We start from the raw sequence: 26,931 nt of genomic DNA, 5'->3' as shown, positions 1-26,931 counted from the left end.
CTTCATTTTGGTACCAACTTCATCTCATTTGGGTAACTTTCTAAAATCACTAGATTTTGTGTTCTTGATGTTTTTAACTTATAAAAGTGTTAATTAGTGTCTATGGCTCAAGTCTAACATGAATATATGATTTATATGCTCGATCTCGTTATTTTAGTGTAACTAGCATGAACTTGAATTTTGGTGTGTTGTTCTTGAATTTTGGATGATCATATGTTGTTAGATGTTGAAAGTTGATGTTTTAATTGTGTTACTAGCATCACTAGCTTCAATTTGATGTGTAGGTTGCCTTAGAAAACTTCATGAACTTGATTATTGATTTTGGTGAATTTGGGTTAGGGTTTGATGAACTTGAAATGGATTTTTGATGCATTGAATGCCATGGATTATTATTGGTAAGTGTTTAGTTGGATTGTATGCTTGATTACCTTCGAAACGGCATATCATTCATGTAAATTGGTTGCCCGAATCATTGAATTGCATTTATGAACTTGTATGCGGTTAATGTTAAGCATTAGATGCGGTTTTTGGTTGTTGTTAGTGATGAATTGCTTGATGAAATGTGCTTAGTTGTTCTCCTTGTCAAATTACCTTTCTAATGATATAGGTTATGCGTTTTAAGTGTTTTCGGTGCATGAAATGTGTTATATTGTATTTTGGTTCGTGACTTGGACCATTTTTTCTGCAAACTGCATGTTTCCCAGGTATTGCGCGCCGCGCATATACCCGCGCGCTGCGCAGAATTAGAAATCCCAGATGTTTGCCTTCGTGGTTAAGTTCTGACCAGGATTTACACTTGGGTGCGCGCCGCGCAACCCATTGCGCGCCGCGCATATGCCCAGCTCATTTTTGTTTTTATTTTTCCTTTCACAAAATGTTTCCCGCTTAACCGTAACTCCGATTAACATGAAACTTGGCCATTCTGCTCATAAATGATTTCTCATCATGGGAAAATTGTCGGATACCCGACCCCGTTGACCTTGACTTTGACCAAGTTTGACTTTTAGTCAAACTTAACCAAACAATTATGCGATCGTTCTAACATGCTTAGTTACTTGTATCGTGCATGAAACTTGACTAATTGATTCACATGCTACATAATCGAGTCGTAACGAGCCATAGGACTAATTGAACATCTTTGACCAATCGTGACTATCGTTATTGATACAACCTATTTGTTTAGGTCAAGACTAGCATTGTTCTTTGCACACATTTACTTGTTGAAGTACTTTACTACTCGTGCATTCAAGGTGAGATCATAGTCCCACTCTTACTCTTTTTGAACTTACATTTGGGATGAGAAAACATAAACATTTCTTTTACTAAGTGAACACAAGTACAGGAAAACAAACATTCTACATACGAGTTTAGAACAAAATCCTCAATTCGATTATCATTAGTTACACTTGCCGGGTGTAAGCGAGAACTTATGTTGTATGGATCCATATGGGTTTGACAAACCCTCATTCAAACGGTTCGCTACCGTTTACGAATGAAATATATTTTCGAGAAACAGTGTATGTTCTAGCACTAAGTGATGGGGTTCAATGGAAGGAAATGTTAAGCATTGATAATTGGGTGCTCGTGAAACAAACTTTTGGAATGTATTACTATTATTTCATTGATGCAAATCTTGTGGTTCACTTGTACTTACTTACTTAAACCTATGATTTCACCAACGTTTTCGTTGACAGATTTCTATGTTTTTCTCAGGTCCTTGAACGATACATGATACATGCTTCCGCTCATTATTTTGATACTTGCATTGGATGTCGAGTATATATGCATACATGGAGCGTCTTTTGGATACTTTTAAATTGTGTCGCATAAGTTTCATTTGTACTTAAAACTTTGTATCGTAACTTGTGGTGGAACTATTCTTGTAAACTTGAACAACCTTTACATTTGAAATGAATGCGACATATCTTTTGGTCAAACGTTGTTTTAAAGACTTATGACCACGTAACGGGACCTAAGTAGACGGCGCCGTCAGTGACGATTTGGTCGGGTCGCTACACTTGTGTTGGATCTAAGCTTCTATAGCTTATGGTCTTCTAATTTTGTTGTAAATAAGAGCTTACAAGCTTACATACATTTTACAAGTTAAAAATCTAAGTTTCATAACTTATGGTTTCATTAAAGTGTAGATCCAAGTTTTGTAACTTAGGATCTAACTTAAGAACACTAGATCTAGACTTTCTAGTCTAGGATCTTTAAGATCTAGCTAAGATCTAAGTTCTACAACTTAAGATCTTGTTTATTTAGTTTACTTTCAAGTTTGTAGCTTAATATTACTAGTAGAACTCATGTAGGTATCGGATCTAAGATCTTGATGTAACTTTGGTTCATCAAACTACATACAACTCTTAAGTGAGTTGTGCTACATATCTTAGACTTACACTAGTGTTATGATGGTCAAACCTTGGTTAAAATTATGCAAACCCATCAACGAGTTGTACACTTGAAGCTATACGCATCAAGGATGAGAACCGTGATGAGCATCAAGCACCAAGAACCCACCGGAACACCTTTACTTACTGTTTCTGGAACTGATCAGACTACCTAAGCTACTGGATAGTTGATTTTCAGTTTTTTCGGTTCGATTAGATGATTTTCTGTTTAGACCTCGTCTTAATCCGAGTTACGATTTAGGATCTATGGCCTCCCGAAAGTCACTACACCCTATTAACGTTGTGCTGAAATTTCTGACATACTCGCACTTAAACCGTCACCACGGTCAAACGAAGACGAGTTTGGTTATGTAAATTGGTCAGCCTCTAGGGGACTCATATACGGAGCCATGGACACTGGTCTCACCTCATTTCAGTTTGTATAGAGGTCGTGGTGACTGAACGAAGTCAGTCTTTGTTTCAAACCCTAGTCTTGACTTAAAACTTACTTTACACTTTTTGTTTAATGATGAATGATGATGGTACTTAAGACCTAATTTACATACTTTTAAACCTTTGGGAACGATTTACTGACTTAGTAACTTTTGACTTAGGTTGAGGACCTTCCGGACCAACCACTTGCTTACTATTCCCGCGTATCGACTTTTACTACTTTCCGCTGTGAGTTATAGCATCTCTTTTTACTTTAACTATTTTGGGAACTGAGAATACATGCGCATTTTACGTTTTACATACTATGCACAAGTACTTAAACTTTATATATGTGTGGGTTATACAACGGCATAAACTTTCTCCTTAGCTCGGTAACGTTTAGTCATCGGTCTTTGAATCGGTGAACGCAAATCTTAGGTATGGATCCATAGGGTTTGACATCCCCACTCGGGCTAGTAGCGCTAGCATTTAACGGGTGTTTAATACTTCGTAAACTTACGCACTCGCCAAGTGTACTTTTAGGGGGTGTTACTTACGTTAAGTTAGTTACCAAGTGTACACGGTTATACATATACTTTTCATACTGTTTTGAAACGCTGTTTGAAGCACTGAAATCTCGTGGCCTACCTTACATTATTGTTATACTTAAACTATAGCTCACCAACCTTTGTGTTGACCTTTTTAAGCATGTTTTTCTCATGTGCTTAAGGTTTGATTGCTTCCGCTGTAGTTGCCATGCTTTGTAGACTCCCGCTGCGCTTATTAGAGATGTCTTCGCATGAAACGTTTAATTTGCATTCAAACTTTATTACTTTTGAACAATGATTTGTAACGACCTATGGGTCACATACTATTATTTTTGCTTGCTATTCGTAGAAGCATACTTTCGGATGTTAAACATTTGACGTTGGTTAAAACGTCACCTTTATTCATGAATGCAAACTTATTTTGAAACAGCATATAGTATTTGACCTTGTAATGATCATGTTGTTGATGATTCGTACACGATGGTTTTGTATGGGGCATCACATTTGGTATCAGAGCATTGGTTGTAGGGAATTAGGTTGCATTAGTGAGTCTAGACCAGACTGTGACGATCGCTCCAAATCTCTATGGACAATACGTCATTCATTGATTTCATTGCGAGGTATTTGACCTCTATATGATACGTTTTGTAAACATTGCATTCTTTTGAAAAGGCACACCATAAATGAATATTTAAATCAAAGGTTTTTGACATCTGATGATTTCTACATATAGACAATCACCGTAAATAATAGTTTACAATAGTACTTCCATTGACAATGCAGTCAAAATAAGATACATGGTGATGATTTGGTGAATGCAACGTTTCCTTGAAAAATATGCCATGTACGACTCCATGCACATAGCTTGTCTAACATATAAGCAAACAGCGGAATACTTCTAGGAAACCTGAGAATAAACATGCTAACAAGTGTCAACACAAAGGTTGGTGAGTTCATAGTTTTAGTGCTTCGCATAATCTGTATATAAAGGTGGATCACAAAATTTCAGTTGTTTCATCCAGAAACGTTTATCAAAATATTCTACGAAATTGAGCACCCTGGTAACTAAACTTAACGTATATATAATTTGTACCCTTTATATAATCATCTTAATAATACACGCAAACCAATGTGTATGCTTCTCAAATACCATACGTCCATTAAAAAGCTAGTGCTCTAGCTCGGACGGGGATATTAAGCCCTATGAATCCATATATTACTACTCGCGCCCACCAGTTCTTATAACCGGCAGTTACTAGTTGCCAAAGCTAAGAGATTTTTGGTTCAAACTCAGTATAGAATTTAGTATGTACTTGTGTCCATTGTTTAAAATAAAGTGCATGTATTCTCAGCCCAAAAATATATATTGCAAAAGCATTTAAAAAGGGAGCAAATGAAACTCACCTTAGCAGCATATAAAATCGTTCACCAAAATGTGACTGAAACTCGGATTACCAAATAACCGTAGATCTCAACCTAGAGAACATATGTTGGTCAATAAATGTCTATCAAGCTAGGTCTGGTCATAGTGTATCACAATCCTAATGCTCGAGATCGACATACAAAAGTTATCCAAAGTCGTTTCAAAAAGTCAATTTTGACGATAGTTCAACAAAACGAGACATACCTTATATAAGGAGTCATTTACTCGGTTGGTAATATTCAAAAATTCATTTTATCAATCTCGTAAATAAGTTGTTTAAATCTTAATAGCAGATTCAAAAGCAATTTCAATTAACGTCAATCATAATTCAGTTGACCATATCTTTTGATTCGTTCATCAAAATTACGTGATTTCTAAATGAAAAGTTATTGATTTTTTGCCAGCTTTCCAAAAACATGCATATCATATACCTTTTACCAGTAATATATGTATTTAATTCGTGATTCATCGTAAACTGTTTAACGACGAAATTTAGCATACAAGCATGCATAAACATATATACTCGAGCACTAGACATGGATACACAATTAATATATAAAAGATAAGATATGAATGCTCACGTATCATTATTGTGATTCAATATTGCAGGGAAGTACGTAGACGCAACAGAGATGATAAACACTAGGTTTGATTTGCCAATAATACCCACGTACATTACCCATAACCTCCATAGTTATAACCCATAATTTCCTTAGCTCTATCCCGCTCGAAAACCCATTTTGAAAGTGACACGCTCATAACCTCGTCGTAGTAATTTATGTAATATTACGAATAATAATAATAATAATAATAATAATAATAATAAGATTAATAATATTAATCTTAATAATAATAATAATAATAATAATAATAATAATAATAATAATAATAATAATAATAATAATAATAATAATAATAATAATAATAATAATAATAATAATAATAATATATAGTGTTTACTGTAGCAAATAGTGATTTTCGAAAACACTGTAGCTTTTCGGGCACTGTAGCAATTCGAAAATACTGTAGCAAATTAGTGTTTTACTGGTTCATCTTAAACGTTTTAGTTAACTTATCTAAATATCAAACAGATAATCAAACCAATAAGGTTAATGCACAGTATCATTTTTATAACACTTTGTTACGTTTTCAAGTTATAGCATATGTATCTATTTACATATAATTGTTCGCGAATCGTTGAGAAGAATCGAAGGGTAATTGAATAGTTCAAAATTTTGAGATTCAACTTCATAGACTTTGCTTATAGTATCGGAAACGTTAAAGATTAAGTTTAAATTTGGTCAGAAATTTCCGGATCATCACACGGACCGAGTAGGATTCACTAATAGGACTAATCTACAACTTGCTAGTTTACCTGTTTCTGCGAAACTTGTTGCATGCTGCTGCTTACTTTTACTGCTATATGCCGTGTACTGTTACTTGCTTTCACTTCTGCATGCTATTATCTGCTTTCGATTCCATGATACTTGTCGTTATTGCCATGCTACTTACTGCTATAGATGATCTAGACTGTCGTAGTTACTTTGCCTAATACGTGCTTGCTTTATGACTTACTGACCTGGAAAAAGTTATTTTTCCTTGTTCAGATGTCGGATGTCCCGCCCGTTATCATTTTGGAGATCGACTCAGACTCATCCGCCACCTTGCCTGCCATTGTTGCCGATTCTCAGATCCCGTCGTCGACACCCTCCAGTGACTCTGGCGCTTCATCCTATGGAGCCAGTAGCCATGCACCCGACCCAATGATCACCTCAGACGGAGTCAAGGACCTACAGGAGATTCCAGCTCCACATATCCCAGGACCCTCGGAGCCACAGCACCATTCCGGTGATGCTGTGATTCCTGGGGGATATGGGGACGTCCCGTTCCGTAATGAGCATAACCATTGGTGCTGACGCCTTCCTGATGGGCGTGTCGTACCGATTCCACCCTGCAGTTACCGATTGATGACCACCGGACGAGTAGAACCACCTCCACATGATTCTGATGACTCATCATCCGACGACTCAACATCCGACGATTCCAGCGATGATGATTCCTACGAGGACCCTGAGGAGGCACCCGTGCAACCACCCTCCACCCCGCCTTTGAAGCGGTATCATTTCGACGGTACTGTTATTCTGGGGCTTAACGGAGGTAGGTCGTTCGTTAACGCACGTGGACTGAAGGTTAGAGTTACCGCCCGTAAGTGGCTTGTGCCGTATCCTGCTGATCCATTCATACGTAAGGCTCCCCGTTACATAGCATCTACTTCTGGTGCTGGACCGTTTGCACCACCAGCTCCACCAGCATCTGCACCACCGGCACCACCTGCACCATCAGCATCGCCTGCTCCATCAGCCTCTCCCTCTGTCGAGGAACTGACGAAGGAGGTGGATACCCTCCGTGCTCGGGTAACTGAGCTCGAGGACCAGATGTCCCACGTAATGGACATCCTACACCCACCATCACCATAGGATATTTGTATTAGATTTCATTATGTAATCTCGTTTGTAGTTTCATGTATTACTTATGTATTGTACGAACCTATGCGGATGCATGCAAATTTTTATAAATGAATGGAACTTTGCGTTGTTTAATTTTCGTACGGTGTTCTATTTACGTTACTGTATGATGATTTTGTGGTATATGAATCTATTTGCATTACGTAATTAACATGTGTTGTGTTGATTCCATGTTGGTTACCATATACTGTATTATTATAATTGAATACTGGATTTTGACTTGAGTCAAAATTTTTGTTTAGAACATCAATGGACAATGAAAAATCAACGCCCACAGCAGCACAGATCGAAGAAATGATCACCTAACGAGTAGCCGCAGCTTTAGCGAAAATGAACCCCCAAGCCCCACCAGTTAACCAGCCCATTCGTAATGGGTGTACTTATAAGGAATTCCAAAGCTGCAAGTCCCACAACTTTAGTGGTACTGAGGGGCCAGTTGGTCTCACTAGGAAATTAGAATTTGTGTTCCGAGTTAGCAACTGCTCAGAGATGAACAAAACAAAGTATGCCTCATGTACATTATCTGACGGCGCCCTAACTTGGTGGAACACACTGGCTCAAGCCAAGGGTATTGATGAGGCGTATGCTACCCCATGGGAGGAATTTAAGGGGGCTATGATCGAAGAGTACTGCCCCAGAACGGAGATACAGAAGATGGAAACTGAGTTTTGGGGACTGAAGGTGGTAGGAAACGATCTTGATGGTTACAACCGTAGGTATCTGGAATTAGCTCTAATGTGTCCAACGATGGTTACTCCGGAGTTTAAGCGGATGAAAAGGTACTTGTGGGGACTTCCTAAGACCATTAAGGGAAATGTCACCTCTTCAAAGCCAGCTGATGTCCTAGAAGCAATGCGCATGGCGCACACCTTAATGAACCAAATTATCAGTGATGAACCGGAAAAGGTAAGATCCGAATCAGGGGTTAGCAGTGAGAAGCGTAAGTGGGACAACAACAAGGGGAGAGCCTATGATCAAACCCCCGCTAAGAGGCACAACGATGGGAGGAACCCCAATCCGAACCCTAGCTCAAACTCTAACTATAAGGGTAGTCTACCGCAGTGCAAGAGATGCTACAAGCATCACACCGGGTATTGCAACGTGGTCTGCGAAAAATGTAAAAGGACTGGGCATATTGGCAAAGACTGCAATATCACCACCCTGAATGTGAAGACAAACCCTAATGGACCGAGAAAGTGCTATGAATGCGGACATACGGGCCACTTCAGAAATGAGTGTCCCAACAAGCGAAAGGACGGCGGACCACTGCGTGGAAGAGCATTCAATGTAAACGCAAGGGATGCTCGTGAGAACCCCGACTTGGTCACAGGTATATTCACTATCAACAATCTATTAGCTTCTGTTCTGTTTGATACTGGTGCCGATAGAAGTTATGTATGTAGACACTTTTGCTCTAAGATAAATTGGTCGTTAGTTCCTTTAATGGAGAGTATGCTGGTAGAGGTAGCCAATGGAAAACTTGTGAAAGTTGACCAAGTTAGCCGAGGAGCTATTATCAACATAGCTGGTGTGGATTTCGAGATTGACTTGATACCCATTAAATTGGGAAGCTTTGATGTGATTGTCGGTATGGATTGGTTGACCAAAGTAAGGGCCGACATTATCTGTGGGGATAAAGCTCTTCGTATACCACACGGAGACGATGAGCCACTGATTATTTACGGAGAGAGATGTAGCTCAAAACTGAATCTCATTAGTTGCATGAAAGCACAAAAGATCATGAAGAAAGGACGTCTTGCTGTTTTGGCACATGTGAAAACGTTAGAAACTGGGGTGAAGAGTGTGGATGACGTACGAATTGTGAACGAATTTTCCGATGTCTTTCCAGAGAAATTGCCTGGATTACCACCACCGAGATCAGTAGAGTTTTAGATCGATTTAGTGCCAGGAGCTGCACCTGTAGCTCGACACCTTATCGACTGGCACCTTCCGAGATGTAAGAGTTGTAGAGCCAATTACAAGAACTGCTAGACCGTGGATTTATCCAACCAAGCTTCTCGCCTTGGGGCGCACCCATTTTATTTGTGAAGAAGAAGGACGGATCATTCCGCATGTGTATCGACTACCGTGAACTCAACAAATTGACGATCAAGAATCGGTATCCTCTTCCGCGAATTGACGATCTTTTTGATCAACTACAAGGATTGAGCGTTTACTCTAAGATTGATTTGAGATCCGGTTATCACCAGTTGAGGGTGAAAGAGAGTGATGTGATGAAGACTGCATTCAGAACTTGTTATGGTCATTATGAGTTTCTTGTAATGCCATTTGGTTTAACCAACGCACCTGCTGTATTTATAGACCTCATGAATCGTGTCTGGAAGCCATACCTGGATAAGTTCGTTATCGTCTTCATAGATGATATCCTCATCTACTCCAAAAGCGAAGAAGAACATGAGCAACATCTTCGTATAGTGTTGGAACTCTTGAGATAAGAGAAACTTTATGAAAAATTCTTCAAGTGTGAGTTTTGGTTGAAGGAAGTCCAATTTCTGGGTCACGTTGTGAGTGATCAAGGTATCAAAGTTGATCCCGCAAAGATCGAAGCTATCAGCAAGTGGGAAACCCCTACTACTCCGACTCACATCCGCCAATGTTTAGGCCTCGCTGGTTACTACCGAAGATTTATTGAAGGTTTCTCTCTGATTGCGCGTCCTTTGACCGCGCTGACTCACAAAGGGAAGAAGTTCATTTGGGAACCCGAACAGGAATCAGCATTTCAAACCTTGAAAAAGAAGTTAACCACCGCACCTATCTTATCACTTCCTGAAGGCAGTGACGATTTCGTCGTTTATTGCGATGCTTCGAAAAGTGGTTTTGGTTGTGTACTGATGCAACGAACAAAGGTTATCGCTTACGCCTCTCGACAACTGAAGATTCACGAGCGAAATTACATAATGCACGATCTCGAGCTTGGAGCCGTTGTCTTTGCATTAAAATTGTGGAGACACTACCTTTATGAACAAAGAGCACTATTTTCACCGATCATAAAAGCCTACAACACATCTTTGATCAGAAGCAACTGAATATGAGACAGCGTCGATGGATCGAGACACTGAACGACTATGATTGTGAACTTCGTTATCACCCTGGCAAGGCCAATGTTGTAGCTGATGCTTTGAGCCGAAAGGAGAGGATGGCACCTCTTCGTGTTCGGGCTCTGAACATCACCATTCATTCGAACCTCAATAGCCAGATCCGAACAGCTCAAGATGAGGCTCTCAAGGAGGAGAATATATCTCATGAATACTTGAACATTCTCGTCTCTCGATTCGAAGTTAAGGAGACTGGACTCCGATGCTATGCCGGAAGAATTTGGGTACCCCGTTATGGAGATCTACGGAACCTTATATTAGATGAAGCCCACAAGTCGAGATATTCGATTCATCCAGGAGCCGGTAAAATATACCACGATCTTAAGGAACAGTACTGGTGGCCTAATCTTAAGAAGGAAGTTGCAAGTTATGTTGGAAAGTGTTTGACTTGTTCGAAAGTTAAGGCAGAACATCAGAGGCCTTCTGGATTACTTCAACAACCAGAAATCCCGCAATGGAAGTGGGAAAGGATAACAATGGATTTCATTACGAAGTTATCAAAGACGGTGGGCGGATACGATACCATCTGGGTTATCGTTGACCGTCTTACCAAATCTGCACACTTCTTAGCCATGAAGGAAACGGATACGATGGAAAGACTCGCTCAACTATATATAAAAGAGGTTGTATCTCGTCATGGTGTGCCCTTATCGATCATCTCAGATCGCGATCCCCGTTTTGCTTCGAGATTTTGGCGTTCCTTGCAAGAAGCCTTGGGAACACGTCTCGATATGAGTACTGCGTATCACCCACAGACCGACGGACAAAGCGAACGCACGATTCAGACTTTGGAGGACATGTTGCGTGCATGTGTCATTGATTTCGGAAAGGCTTGGGAAAGGCATTTTCCGCTAGCCGAATTCTCTTACAACAACAGTTATCATTCGAATATTAATGCCGCACCTTTTGAAGCGCTGTATGGCCGCAAATGCCGATCTCCTATTTGTTGGGCCGAAGTAGGCGAAACGCAAATCACCGGACCCGAGATAGTCCATGAAACAACTGATAAGATTGTCCAAATTCAAGCAAGACTTAAGATGGCCCGTGATCGTCAAAAGAGTTATGCTGACCTTAAACGTAAAGACTTTGAATTCAACGTGGGTGACCGTGTAATGTTGAAGGTCGCAACTTGGAAAGGTGTGATTCGTTTTGGAAAACCTGGGAAGTTAAACCCGCGATACATTGGTCCTTTCGAAATCTTGGAGCATGTTGGACCCGTTGCATACCGTTTGGGTCCTCCAACTCAATTGAGCTCAGTTCATCCTACCTTTCATGTATCGAATTTGAAGAAGTGTCTTGCTGAACCGGAACATGTCATACCATTGGAGGAACTTACAATTGATGACAAACTCCACTTCGTGGAAGAGCCTGTCGAAATTATGGACCTTGAGGTCAAAACTTTGAAACACAACAGGATTCCGATCGTCCGAGTACGATGGAATGCCAGACGAGGACCTAAGTTTACCTAGGAGCGAGAGGATCAAATGATGCAGAAGTATCCTTACCTTTTCCCAACTCCTCCATCTACCTCAGCTTAAAATTTCGGGATGAAATTTTCTTTAACAGGTGGGTAATGTAACGACCCTGGATTTTCCAACGTTTAATTGTTAATAATTTATTATTAATGCTTGTGTTTTAATAAACGTGTTATTATACGTGTTACTTGTTACCGTATTTAACTTTTCATGGCCCGACTTGTCTTTGTGACATACGTACTTTTCACCAATAATATTTTCGAATATTATTTACACTCATGATCCATTTCAATTTTACACACACTTCAAACACCACTTCTCTTTTCTCTCATTTCTCTCTCAAAATATTGTAAGTAATAAGCTTTATGTTCTTTCTTTTTCCTTCATAAAAACCGAACCAAATCATCATCATTTTACTTGATTTGTTACTTGTTACTTGTTTATGTTAAAGATCAAGTTTTCTAACTTGTATCTTCATGTAATCTTGGTTACTTTCATCTTTGTTTGATGAAGAACCAAGAACAAGGATCTAAGTTCTATAACTTATGGTTCTACACTTAAAATGTTGTAAATATTTAAAGTTCATAAGTTTCATTATCATACTTGTGTTCATGTTTGTAAACTTAAGGTTTACTTTCTTAAAGATCAAAGCCTTGGCTTGAATCTTTCTAAGTATGAACAACCATGAACTTATTACTTGTAAATTTAGTTTATTTCTTAATGTTATGTACTTTTAAATTCATGATTTGTGTTTTTGGTCAAGTAATTACTAGTTAATCTTGATCTCATTATTCTTGAAACTTTATAAGTTCAAGAACATGGTAGTTTAACTTTCTAGTTACAACTTCATATACTTGTGTTGGATCTAAGCTTCTATAGCTTATGGTCTTCTAATTTTGTTGTAAATAAGAGCTTACAAGCTTACATACATTTTACAAGTTGAAAATCTAAGTTTCATAACTTATGGTTTCATTAAAGTGTAGATCCAAGTTTTGTAACTTAGGATCTAACTTAAGAACACTAGATCTAGACTTTCTAGTCTAGGATCTTTAAGATCTAGCTAAGATCTAAGTTCTACAACTTAAGATCTTGTTTATTTAGTTTACTTTCAAGTTTGTAGCTTAATATTACTAGTAGAACTCATGTAGGTATCAGATCTAAGATCTTGATGTAACTTTGGTTCATCAAACTACATACAACTCTTAAGTGAGTTGTGCTACATATCTTAGACTTACACTAGTGTTATGATGGTCAAACCTTGGTTAAAATAATGCAAACCCATCAACGAGTTGTACACTTGAAGCTATACGCATCAAGGATGAGAACCGTGATGAGCATCAAGCACCAAGAACCCACCGGAACACGTTTACTTACTGTTTATGGAACTGATGAGACTACCTAGGCTACTGGAAAGTTGATTTTCAGTTTTTTCAGTTCGATTAGATGATTTTCCGTTTAGACCTCGTCTTAATCCGAGTTACGATTTAGGATCTATGGCCTCCCGAAAGTCACTACACCCTATTAACGTTGTGCTGAAATTTCTGACATACTCGCACTTAAACTGTCACCACGGTCAAACGAAGACGAGTTTGGTTCTGTAAATTGGTCAGCCTCTAGGGGACTCATATACGGAGCCATGGCCACTGGTCTCACCTCATTTCAGTTTGTACAGAGGTCGTGGTGACTGAACGAAGTCAGTATTTGTTTCAAACCCTAGTCTTGACTTAAAACTTACTTTACACTTTTTGTTTAATGATGAATGATGATGGTACTTAAGACCTAATTTACATACTTTTAAACCTTTGGGAACGATTTACTGACTTAGTAACTTTTGACTTAGGTTGAGGACCTTCCGGACCAACCACTTGCTTACTATTCCTGCATATCGACTTTTACTACTTTCCGCTGTGAGTTATAGCATCTCTTTTTACTTTAACTATTTTGGGAACTGAGAATACATGCGCATTTTACGTTTTACATACTACGCACAAGTACTTAAACTTTATATATGTGTGGGTTATACAACGGCATAAACTTTCTCCTTAGCTCGGTAACGTTTAGTCATCGGTCTTTGAACCGGTGAACGCGAATCTTAGATATGGATCCATAGGGTTTGACATCCCCACTCGGGCTAGTAGCGCTAGCATTTAACGGGTGTTTATTACTTCGTAAACTTACGCACTCGCCAAGTGTACTTTTAGGGGGTGTTACTTACGTTAAGTTAGTTACCAAGTGCACACGGTTATACATATACTTTTCATACTGTTTTGAAACGCTGTTTGAAGCACTGAAATCTCGTGGCCTACCTTACATTACTGTTATACTTAAACTATAGCTCACCAACCTTTGTGTTGACGTTTTTAAGCATGTTTTTCTCAGGTGCTTAAGGTTTGATTGTTCCGCTATATTTGCCATGCTTTGTAGACTCCCGCTGCGCTTATTAGAGATGTCTTCGCATGAAACGTTTAATTTGCATTCAAACTTTATTACTTTTGAACAATGATTTGTAACAACCTATGGGTCACATACTATTATTTTTGCTTGCTATTCGTAGAAGCATACTTTCAGATGTTAAACATTTGACGTTGGTTAAAACGTCACCTTTATTCATGAATGCAAACTTATTTTGAAACAGCATATAGTATTTGACCTTGTAATGATCCTGTTGTTGATGATTCGTACACGATGGTTTTGTACGGGGCATCACATAATCGAAGCGCCATCACAGAAGGAGACGTGCCATGAGTACTCAACACACCCATCCCACAAATCGACCTCATCTCAAACAAAAAGACTCGGAGGCCACTGAACCATTAGACTTAATCTTCTTATCCCGAAGAACAGGGAGCCGAAGTTCCTTGTGCCTCTTGACATTCTTCCTATCATAAGAGGACCCACACTCAACACTAACGCATCGTTCCACTTGTGAAACGTCAGCATGAGGCATGATAGGAACATAATCACGAACAAGGGAAAACGGGACAATAGGAGCACCACCAACAATACGACCATACAAGGGTGAATCAAGGCCCTTAACCTGATCAGGAGCTACATGCATGTACATGGTCGGTCCCAAGAATATAAGTACCTAGTACGAGGTAGAAAAAAAAGCCTTTAGGCCTTAACGAATTATATAAGCTATTTAAAAAGGCCCGTAGGCCATAATGACTAATATAAGCTAATTAAAAAAATGCCCAAATGAATGCTAGTGGACTTTGATTTCTCTTTTTCGTAGGCATTTAACTGTTCTCTTTTTCGTAGGACTTTGATCAAGGCTCAAAATGTTAAGGTTTTTGGTTTCGTGATTGGGTTGTGGTGATATTAATTTCTTGGTAGGGTATAGTCTTTCGGTTGTATTCTCGTGAGGTTATGCAATGAGTGGAATTGTAGTCATGTTAGTCGTAGGTTTTTCTTCTTTGTGTTGTTTTCTAGCTTCTTGCTAGTTCCTTTTTCTATCTATAAATCTTGCCTTTCACACAAAAAAAAAAATTTGTTGTTTTGGGCCTATTGTGCTTCGCCTTCGTTGTCTCAGTTGTGTTCCCCTAGTTCTCGTGTTTCTCAAATCTCTAATTGTATCTGTATATATACAAAAATTGAGCCCCTTTAACTTTAGGCTCCGAGCGGTCGATCGTTTTGTTCCTCTCCGGGCCTTTCATGTGCATGCACTCCGAACTTATCGAGTGTCGATTTGACCAAATCCAAATTATGAAAATAAAAGTATTTGGGAAAATAAAAATGATGATAGTTGTTGGAAGTTAGAGGTTAAAATTGTGAGCGAAATATAAACACAACAATAACGAAACGTAAATACTTTTGTGAACACGAATCTTGAGGAGACACGGACATTAACAGATTCAGCTGCTTTGTATCTTTTTTACAATATAAATAAAAGGCCGATAAGTATATTTAAAAAAAAAAACAAAAAACTATTACTGGTAAGTTTAAGGACAAACTACAAAAGTCATCGATCATTTTCTGACACTAAAATATTACATTATGAAGAAATAAATTATTTAAAATGATAAAAAAAGATCTTGAATCTTTACTAGATGTACTCATGTTATTTAAAATCTTGAATTTTTACTAGATGTACTCATGTTATTTAATTAATATATACAATAATGTGGATTGAATTTGTTTACTAAAACCTACATTATGAAGAAATAAACTATTCAAGATGATTATAAAAAAAAAATCTTGAATTTTTACTAAATATCATCAGTTATTTAATATATAATTGATAAAATATTGAATTTAACAAATCCGTTGTAGTCTAGTTGGTTAGGATACTTGGCTCTCACCCGAGAGACCCGGGTTCAAGTCCCGGCAACGGAATTTATTTTTTATGTTAACTCTTTTTTGTCACGTTTTACTGCCACATAGTAGCAGTTTCCTTCTTTAAATATTTGTTTTACCAAAATATTGTTGATTTCACTCTGCTTTCGAATGATATATAGTAACTACCACACCTTCAACTAAACAGTTGATACAAACAATGGTGGAGCCAATATGGGGATTGGAGGTATTTATTTGAGGTAGAAAGTTTTCCCTATTCGGGCTAATCCGACCCCATACTCTATTATACGCAGTCTAGCATGATTACTCCATGACTGTTTCCAACCCATCCCTGACCACCACTAAATATTCGCCATATACGGGATTCGAACGTAAGACATCTTGCAAACAACTCGGGGCCCCAACCATTGGTAAATCAGGTAATGTTCAAAATATTTATTTAGCCGCCCCCAATTGATTTGAATAAAATTTGTTACTATTTAAAGTTACTCCCCAGTAACTTTAAATCTTTAAATCCTGGTTCAGTCCCTAAATACAAACTCATAAGTTGAGCTAAGTAGAATCCGATGGAAGATCGTGTCATAGTTTAGCCAGTGTTTCACATTACTTAATACGGAGTATGTATGATCATATATAGTGTCGCCTTGAACACTTTCTATTGTATTTCACATTACATTCGTGACGTATCAACCTCTCGTTTGAGATGTTAGATATAGATTTAAGAATATGTCAAGACACACTTTAATGTATCTCATGTTAGATATAGATAATTGAGTTGATTATGGTAGTCAGATTTTCATCAATTAACTTTCAGAAATTATTCCAAGTCAAAGCAACTTCATTTCATTATCATAAACATCAATAAAAATGGCAATAACAAAGCAACAAAGTTGGTGTACAACACACCCTTTACAATCTTTCACTTTGTTGCCTTTCTTTCCATTTTCCATTTCTTTGACGAGTGGGAAATCACACAAAGATTCGATAAAATGTTAAACCCTAGGTAAATTATTTACAAATTTCACCTTTACAACGTAGTAAGCCGTGTGTTTTTCTTGAGGTGGTTTAACTGCAACTTGTAACTGTACAAAGCCGATACCATTCTGCATGACAATGAAGGTTCACTTTCAGTTGCATAATACATTATATTTCAGTTAATTAAAGTGAACACTTTAACGATAAACAACATAAACCAAGATAAAGTAATTGTGTAGTGTACCATACACAGCTTAAGATGTCTGAAAAAGAGTCACCGTAGCAATATAACCATTCTTCATGACCTACTTATATCAACACAAACCTTATCAGCAATTAATTACATTCAGTGGATGATATTTTGATAGGAGCAAATTTGAATAAAAAGAAGAGACAATATTCAAAAGAGAAGATTACCTCAAAAGCAACATTTGGGTACCCATATACAAAGGTGGAGCCAAACGGGTTGCTTGTAGAGCCTTGGGTTTGAATAGCAGCTCGTCCACAATCTCCCAGAATTTCCTATACATCAATATAATACCAAATCCAGACTATTTAACGTAACATAATCAACGCGATTCTACTTAGTACGATATAATAAATTCAATATATTATATAGACAACTTAAAAACTTCAAGTGGTGGCAAATTGTACTAACCTTGACTTTGTCCCACTTCGTGCCAGGTGTAATCCTACTTTTGGAAGAGTTTATGTCTTGATGGTATTCACCATCAACTACAGATTTAAAACAAAAGATATAAAAAAACATCAATTGACAAAACCTTAATCTAACAGTGGCTTTCTGTAATGAAATTATTACTTACAATCTGTGGGATGGATAACAAAATTGCACTTAATGTATGAGTTGAAGTCTGCATGTCCTGGATAGTTTGTATGTAATACAAACTTCTTGATCTTATGGGTCTGTAAAAATCATATCAATACATTCACATTACAAAAACAGATGATGTTAGTTAGTAGTTAGTTAGTTACCTGTCCATCGAATAGTATATCGAAGCCACGAGCAAAGTAGTTATAAAAGTAATCTCCGCAGAGTGTTGTTTTGGGTCGTGGGTCCGAAGCAGAGTGAATTACCATTTGGTCTACCTGCAACATCGCAATGCTTACATTAGTTTGTGTAAAAAAAAAACGTATTGTTTATTTATTTATTTTTTTTTTAAATATAACTTGAGAGAACCTGCTTTTGATGAATTCCATCGGGTCGGCCTAATTCTGTCCAAACATCCTGCATGTAATAAGATAAAACGTTCAGTATAGGTTTTATTTAATGAGTAAAATCATACTTTTTAGCCAAAATAGAATGGATCAATCCAGTTGCTATTCAAATGGAATTGTATTTCTAATGCATAAAACCTCCTAAATTACTTAATTAGTTATTTCTAAGCAATACTATTATTAAGTATTAACTAACCCTAGTTAAGTACTCATAACTGATTCGCAAAACATTACTGAATAATCAAATGACCCAGCCCACCCATTTTGCCACCCAGAACGGAAACTAAAATAACACACAGACATCCAAATGAACTGCTTTCGATATCATACCTGTGGAGAAGCACCAAAAGGGATGTGCTGTCCACCTACAGTAAACCATAACTCTTTCCCTAGCTGTAATCAAATCAAAATAAAGAAGTACTTGAATTTTTATTTTGAAACTGATTTTATAATTAATTGGAGTTACAATAATCAGTTTCTACAGATTCCAATTGTAATAATATAATTTCAAAGTGTGAATGCTCAGGTTTTTAACAAACGAACCTTAACGTGAACTTCTTCCATATAAAGGCTACCAGCAGGTAGTGGAGGTGCAGAAGCCTTGTTCATCAATGAACCTACACCAACTTTGCTATCTGTCGAACTATCGTATATACATACACGGCAAGTTACTGGAGTCGTCCCATCCGGAAACTCCAACGGCAACTCAGCTTTTAAAATTATACATCAGAAAAAAAAATTATTATAGGATATTGGGAAATTAATCGAGATGTATCTTATATATTTAATCAGATTATATATGAAACCTTCTCCATTATGGCAGCAATCTGTATACTGAGAGGGAATGGGAAAAGCAAATGATAATCCCTGCAAATAACAGCCAGCTGAAGTGTTCAGACAACCAAGGGTGATAGAAAATAGAAGGTTGGGAACAAAGAACATCTTATACAACTAGGAAAGTGGCTTTTATGGCAACTTACATTTAAATGGGTCGATTCAGGTTTTGTTTTATCTCCAATAGATGAAACAACTAAATTAGGTACAAGGAAAAAGACAAGGGTTGAAGAACCCGAAGTGTATTTCTAACACACAAATCTAGCTTGAATATTTTTAGTAATAATACACTAATTATTAAAAGCATGGATCAAAGTTATACTTATAAGTTCGTATAATATACCCAAGTAAGTATTTATTTATACTTTGTTATTTATTTTTATTTATGTAATAATGCAATGTAATTATAGTTTGATTTATGCACTAAAACAGTATGATATTTAATTTAAACGCATATCTAGATTATACTTATAGATTCAATATATAACCACACATCCTACATATTAATAGATAGTTTCATATTATAAGATTTATATTATGTATATATCTAATATCTAATATCTATACTATATTTATATTTATCTATATTGTTACATTAATAAAAAAATTCAATATATAAACACACATCCTATATATTTAGACAGTTTGTATTATGAACTATTTTTATTTTATCTTTTATCATTAAATCTTATATGAGATTTACAATATCTATGTATATATACTATATTTATATTTGTATTTACATCATAAATTTACCTATATATGTATTAAAGTTATGCATTTATTGAGTATTGTTATTGTCAATATAATTTATTGATTCAGATAAACCCCAGCCCCATTTTAATACATTGTCCAACCCACTCTACCAGCCCATCTTGCTACCTCTGCATGTGACTGTCAACTAAATAATACCGGGTAGAAGAGAGTGTAAACGCCTCTTTCTTTGTCATATATTCCAGGAAATGTTGGCCCAAAGACTGCATAAACAGCTACAAAAGTAGCCGGAGTTGACGGACCTCTGAAAAAAAAACAAAAAAAAAACAAGTTTTATTCAAATCCAATTAGACAGAAGTCAAAACGATAGAAAAAGATTCAGTATATCACTCCTACCCAATAAGTGATGTTGCATAGCGCATTTGAAGGCGTTTTACATCAAAGATTTCAATAAGACGAAGCCTCTGAAACAACGAAAAAAATAACTTATTTGAAGTTCCAGATACAATAATATAAACAAAGAACACATAGATATAAAAGTCAATCAAGAACCTGAGACCATGGATCAAAACGAATATGAAAACCATGATCCGGGAAGCTTATAACAACATCCAGCTTTAATGGATCCTATATAGAACATACATTGCAATATGCTGTTAGATATAAATCAAGGAGAAACAGACTAACTAAAACATTTGAAGCTAAGAACATATAGTGAATCAACAAAGATGAAAACGAATAGATGCAAGTATTCCAAATTACTCGATCCATCACAAACCTCGTCAAAGTACTTGACGTGAACAACATCGTAGATATTCGGTTGTTGCTCTATCTGTGCAAACGCCTCACATATCGGCATTCCTGAAACACAATATCATCAATCGCCATCTACGATTCTAAACGAATTAAAATGTCAACTAGAACCACTTTCATCACTTAATCATCATTATCAACTTCAGAGCTCAAACTAACAATAAATTAACATCAATTAAATCCGAAGGTAAGCTAAATCCACATTAATTTCAGTAAGCCATACAACACAATATTTCATTTAATACAACTATTAACTATATAACAAAATCTAAATATAAGATTTCATACCAAATGAATTAATTAAATCTCATACGGAGTATATCACAATTCAATCACAAACACATCATCATCAAATACAACAAATTACAAATAATCAATCAAAAACAATAATAATTAATAATTTAATAATTTAATAATAATAATAATAATAATAATAATAATAATAATAATTACCTAGAGAAAAAGGACCGATTCCGAGTCCGGGACGAAGATCGAGACCGATAACGCCCATTGCCGTGCCCTCACACCTTCTACGTGGTCTCTGCAACATACTAATTGAATAATAGTGACGATAATTAATGAATTCAGTTACGATTCTAAATTTCGAAACCCTAGAAATTATTATTCGCGGTAATCGGTTATTTGGGTCAAATGATGCTTAATAGGTTCAGTTGGCATCCACAACACGGCAGCAATAGATCGGATTCGTGACGTATGTGTGCTTTACGGATAGTACCCTATGCAATGATAATTGTCCGTTTGATTCAAAGCAAGCTTTTGGTGAAGAGAAAGTTACACTTACTTCCCTTGAAGTTTTTATAATGTTACATTACGCGGCATTTTGTTTTTTCTTTTTATTTTTGTTAAAAACCACGTACATTTGAATATTTGATATTGACCGTTTAGCTGCTTTAGCATCACATCAGTTGTTCTTAAAAAAAAAAACTACAGTAAATAAATAAATATATTGAACATTGTCATAGGATCTAAAGTATTAGTATATCATTTCGGACCCTAAACGTATAATAATAATAATTTTTAATGTACAAACGAAATATTCTATACTACAAATAAAAATAATAATAATAGGCGGCTCTTTTTTTTTTTTTTACATCTTTCATCATTCTCGCAAAAAAAAAAAAAAAAAAAAAAAAAAAATTTCACCAAAGGACGTCTCAAACATGTAATGGTGACATCCAAGTTTTGACAATCATAAGACAATTGAAAATTCTTGAAAATATATCAATGGTAATGATCTAATAAAACATAGTAGAGAAAACATATCTTCGTGAACTATTTTATATTATTTTTTTTTTATTATTATTTATACGACTAGCCGGTATGCTAGGTCCTTTTCAAGTACTTCATAATTTAATAAAATATTTATTATGGGTAAACAAATTAAATATTGTGATTGTTGGTCATTATTTTTAGTGAAGATGGAATAAAGGAACACGGCTGCTGTCTTTCTACTTTTAATGTATCTATTGAGTGGAAATCTATAAGCAAAACAAATATTTTATGTTCTAGATTTGGTGATACTTTTATGCTTTTCAAGTCTGTAATATTCATACTATGGAGTATATAGTACCACCCTGGAAAAATCAGGTTTAGGTTTAATAATATTTATAGATAGAAACTTTAATTTCAAATGAATGATATTGACTTATAATCTCGTACGATTTTGGGTATTTTGAACCAAGTCTTATTACTATTCATTTTGAGTTGTCAGTTCGCTGATCGAGCATCCACCGCCTTGTGCAGACGATAAATACAATGTTAGTCACTTATATTTTGGTTTTTCGTTTTGGTGGTGTTGTGTGCTTATGTGATCGTTTACTTGGTTGTTCGACGAAGCTGTTGACGTTTAGATTTGAACTACATCACTAGGTGTTGGTTGGTTGTTGCTTCCATCCTTCGGTGATCTTGATTCTGTTATATATCGGCTTGTAGATTAAACTTTCCATTCTAATATAGCCGTTTTCATTCGGTGTCAGATAACACATATTTGAAAACGTAATTACGCGATTGCTAAAGATGTTTCTTCAATAATCAAATTTAATATATATTATATTCTAAACAATAATGTAAACAAAATTTGTGACTCTTACTGAAAAAGTTACCAAAAGAAAGTGATAAATGGAAAAAGGCTAACCACGCTAAAACTAGCCACCTTTGCACTTTCCGTTTCTCGTCAGCTTTCCGTTTTTCACATCGACCCTCATGCAACTGATTTTCAGTTTTGAGTTTTTGTAATTGTGAGGTTACTCACACGACTGCTTAATTAGCATGATGCAATTTTTTTTTATCGTTGATAATTAGCCACACCCATACATTATCCTAATCCTAATCCTAATGCTCATTAAAAGGCAGATTTTAATCACAAAGATGCATTCCAATATGTGATTGTTTTGATCATGAAAACCTATAATTATAATGTGTACTTCATTATACTCGCTACCATCACATAAACATTATGTGTAGTTCATTATATTCTTCTTCTTTTTTTCGAAAAGCCAACATGTTATAAATCACACAAAAGACTTTACAGCCCACACAACACAAAGAAACTGGACAAAGTATACTAGAAGCAACTGTAACGACCCAACCTCGTTTTACCAAAAATGCGTCTTAATTTTTTATTTTTTTTTATATAGTGCATCTGGACGGCGTCCAGCAGTGAAGCCCAGGACGACGTCCAAGCCATTTGGACGACGTCCAAGCCATTTGGACGGCGTCCAAATGAACTAAAAGTTCCTGATCAGTTTTACAAATTCACGCGGGCGGAAAACTCGCCTCCCGACACTTTTAAAGGAAATGGTTTTCACAACATACTATAATAATTATAATTAAGAGATTTCCTCATTAGAAACGGGTTTTACATCACAAACGTTAATTAAAAGTATTTACACCACAAATACGGGTTAAGACTCAATAACCCAACCCAATACCAAGAGCATAATCCCGGGGACTACCAAATCCCCCATCCGCATCCAAATATCCAAAAGCTGCACCATCGAGTCCAAGCGCCCCTAAGCATCTAGTCTAACAACTAGCTAGTTTCATAATCACAATACCTGTAAAAAGGTAAACAACGAGAGGGTAAGCAAAGCTTAGTGAGTGCGACAATTATACATACACATATATAACCCATCTATTTGCAATCGCACCCACCAAATACCTCATACTAAAATATAACTCAAACAGCATGCCGTCATACTCATAATGCTAACAACTCTACACTATCACAATGCCACATTAGCATATACTCAACACAATATATATAAACGTATAGCATGCTAAACAAAATCCAACAACATAATATGGTTAACCATAACGCTATGGTGCTACCGGCTCGTGGTTCACACCATACGCATTTGAGTCTCACTCGTTTATAGTGCTACCGGCTCGTGGTTCACACTTGTTTATAGTGCTACCGGCTCGTGGTTCACACTTCGATGCTACCGGCTCGTGGTTCACATCTCATTTTATAGTGCTACCGGCTCGTGGTTCACACTTGTTTATAGTGCTACCGGCTCGTGGTTCACACTTGATGCTACCGGCTCGTGGTTCACATCATGTTATGGCACTACCGGCTCGTGGTTCATACCATAACATTCACAAATAAACACGTCATATACATATACGCATAATTATTCCACTCACCTCGATTACATGAAGAGCCAATCCCGCTTGAGCTCCTAATCATCCAAAAGTAAATCACCTAAGAGATTCAAAACAAATAAGCTTTACACCTAAGCTTATACTAAAATCACCATAAGTGCAATTTCCGACCATTTACACATGCACTAACTTTGACTAAGTCAAAACTCACCCGAACTTCTCATAATCACAATAAACTTGTGATTATGTTCCAATAACACATTTTACAAAAGATTTGATCAACCATTCCCCCATTTGGACTCACGACCCGCCCAAATTGCCATAAAGTGCAATTTACACCTTTTTGCACTTTTCACGATATCCGATGGTCCAAAATTAACAAGGCTTGCCCGTTTTCCCTAAATGCCCTATGACATCACAATTAGCCTTTAAACACTCTCTAGCTCGAGTTTTGCACCAAAAATCCATTTCGACCCTTAACAAAGTCAATTTCCAACATTTGCTAGTTTTGACGCCAAAACACTTTTAATTCAAGTTTATACTCTTAACTTAACCCTTTTAGGTTTATAAACCTTACAAAATCAACAACCGATCCAAGATCACTAACGAACCCTAATTTTGACTTATTTCAAAAGTAGTCAACCAAATATACTCAAATGGTTTTCAACACTCCTATAATCACTAACACTAGTGATTGTACACTATTTACGAGCTCTAAGCAAGGCTAAGTCGTTCACCAAACCAAAACCCGCAATCATCAACAATAAACCCGATTACTAGTTCAAATCTTCCATTAATGACTAATCGGGTTATCCCAAGAACATACAAGTTTAAACCGCAAATTGATTATCAAATTAAACAATAAAAACTCGGAGTTAGAACTTACCAACACTACCACAACGTAATCGTGAACGAGGAGAACAACTTAACTCTCGCGACCCGACCCGAATCACACTTCTTCTTCTCCAAATCCCCAACTCTCTCTCTCTAGAACCTCCTCTCTCTCTCTCTCTCTAGGGTTTGGTTGGGAGTGTTTGCGGGTGAAAATAAGGATAAGGGTGAGTTTAGATCAGTTTTGATAGCCCAAACGACCCCCAAGTAAAAAGACCCAAATACCCTCTTTTAAAAGCTTCAAAATGTCACAGCTGGCCCGTCAGGCCTTTTGGACGGCGTCCAAAAAGCTTGGACAGCGTCCAGATTAACTGACTCAGCTTTCTGAACTTGTTTTGGTCGTAACTTTCAAACCGTAACTCCGTTTTCGATGAATCAAATATCGTTGGAAACATAATGAGATTTACTATCCAATAGTAAGGTTTTAGAACCTCAACTCCAACTTTATTTGGGATCCAAATATACGCTTACATGCCTCGTATTTCGAATGACGTTCGAAATAACGCATAACTGAAAAACGGGGTGTTACAACTCTCCCCCACTTAAATTGGATCACGTCCTCGTGATTCGCACCAACACTAGAAGTTAAGCACTTCTCCCTCGAACATTTCCGCTTCCAACGCGAAGTCACACATGTAGTAATCACGCACCCGAATTCTCGCTTCGTGCACTGACTCAACATTTAACAACAATATCGGGTAATCAACCCTCGAGTCAAAACAACTGCAACCGTTTGCTCATACGCCGAGTATCCAAACTCGTACCATACACTTCACAATCGTCTTAAAAGTAGAGCATTTCACCGGCAACCATCGTCGTCGTGCCTTTCAATCCTACGATACACAACCAAGCCCGACATCCATAACATCTTCCGTGAACTCTAAGATCTCACCACACGCTAATAATCACTAGCGTGCACTACCGCAACAAGCGATATCTCATACACTCAACGTCCAGAATTCCCACTTAGGAAAAATACGGAAAACACCATTATCCCTTCAAGTTCTCTCGGCTAAAACTCGCAACAAGCTACAGCCATAACTATATCACCCAACGCGATCTACTAGGTCCACTACGCCGTGAACCAAGTCTTACATTAATCCAAATCGAGAAGGATTCATGCCGCGTCGAAACTCAGTACTTTCAACGGTTCATAACCGTATCACTCAACGATCGCACATCCGCTTATGTGCAAACACTTGCTTTCCACCCCAGAAACCCGTGATCCTCAATTTTACAAGTCGATGCCAATGGGGCAATCGACACACTCCTCCGACTAGTACTTCTTACAGTCACCATAGCTGGGTTATTCCTTCAACGAAGAAATTTCGGTACCGCCAAAATAATCACTTAGTGTGACGATCGCTCCAAATCCATATAGACGAACACGTCATTCATCGATTTCATTGCGAGGTATTTGACCTCTATATGATACGTTTTGTAAACATTGCATTCTTTTGAAAAGGCACACCATAAATGAATATTTAAATCAAAGGTTTTCGACATCTGATGATTTCTACATATAGACAATCACCGTAAATAATAGTTTACAATAGTAATTCCATTGACAATGCAGTCAAAATAAGATACATGGTGATGATTTGGTGAATGCAACGTTTCCTTGATAAATATGCCATGT

At 37.0% G+C, this 26,931-nt stretch overlaps 1 protein-coding gene and 1 non-coding gene across 4 annotated transcripts; one reads left to right on the top strand and one right to left on the bottom strand.

Moving 5' to 3' along the window:
* Positions 1-16,171: 16,171 nt before the first annotated feature.
* On the top strand, positions 16,172-16,244 carry TRNAE-CUC (transfer RNA glutamic acid (anticodon CUC)). The gene has a single exon. It is a non-coding gene; the product is annotated as a tRNA-Glu (tRNA).
* A 778-nt stretch (positions 16,245-17,022) lies between these two features.
* Positions 17,023-21,444, bottom strand: LOC139857423 (PHAF1 protein At3g51130). Of its 3 annotated transcripts, none has more exons than XR_011762525.1 (15): positions 21,231-21,444; positions 20,743-20,825; positions 20,517-20,591; positions 20,361-20,428; positions 20,163-20,268; positions 19,223-19,283; positions 18,960-19,126; positions 18,747-18,809; positions 18,379-18,426; positions 18,174-18,287; positions 18,005-18,104; positions 17,839-17,915; positions 17,598-17,702; positions 17,425-17,488; positions 17,023-17,308 (listed from the first exon to the last, which is right to left on the bottom strand). XR_011762525.1 is itself a non-coding variant. In XM_071846174.1 (15 exons), exons 1-14 carry the CDS (start codon positions 21,325-21,327, stop codon positions 17,435-17,437), a joined length of 1,215 nt encoding a protein of 404 aa, XP_071702275.1. In that variant the 5' UTR covers positions 21,328-21,442; the 3' UTR covers positions 17,023-17,308; positions 17,425-17,434. The 3 variants fall into 3 exon arrangements, 2 of the variants coding, with proteins under 2 accessions (XP_071702275.1, XP_071702276.1); XM_071846174.1 differs by having other exon boundaries at positions 17,425-17,485; positions 21,231-21,442; XM_071846175.1 differs by having other exon boundaries at positions 17,430-17,485; positions 21,231-21,442.
* Between the last annotated feature and the right edge of the window lie 5,487 nt (positions 21,445-26,931).

The sequence above is a fragment of the Rutidosis leptorrhynchoides genome, chromosome 7 (assembly GCF_046630445.1).
Source record: "Rutidosis leptorrhynchoides isolate AG116_Rl617_1_P2 chromosome 7, CSIRO_AGI_Rlap_v1, whole genome shotgun sequence".
NCBI classification, from domain to species: Eukaryota; Viridiplantae; Streptophyta; class Magnoliopsida; order Asterales; family Asteraceae; genus Rutidosis; species Rutidosis leptorrhynchoides.
Note: the sequence above shows the minus strand (reverse complement) of the source record. Positions and strands in the feature narration are given on the sequence as shown.

What these genes read in the sequence shown, in the direction of transcription:
- LOC139857423 (XM_071846174.1), bottom strand. Translation starts at nt 21,327, where the DNA reads ATGTTGCAGAGACCACGTAGAAGGTGTGAGGGCACGGCAATGGGCGTT. An exon ending in TGTTATCCATCCCACAGATT is followed by an intron (nt 17,916 to 18,004) that starts GTAAGTAATAAT and finishes TTAAATCTGTAG; the next exon opens with TTGATGGTGAATACCATCAA. An exon ending in CGAAGTGGGACAAAGTCAAG is followed by an intron (nt 17,703 to 17,838) that starts GTTAGTACAATT and finishes ATTGATGTATAG; the next exon opens with GAAATTCTGGGAGATTGTGG.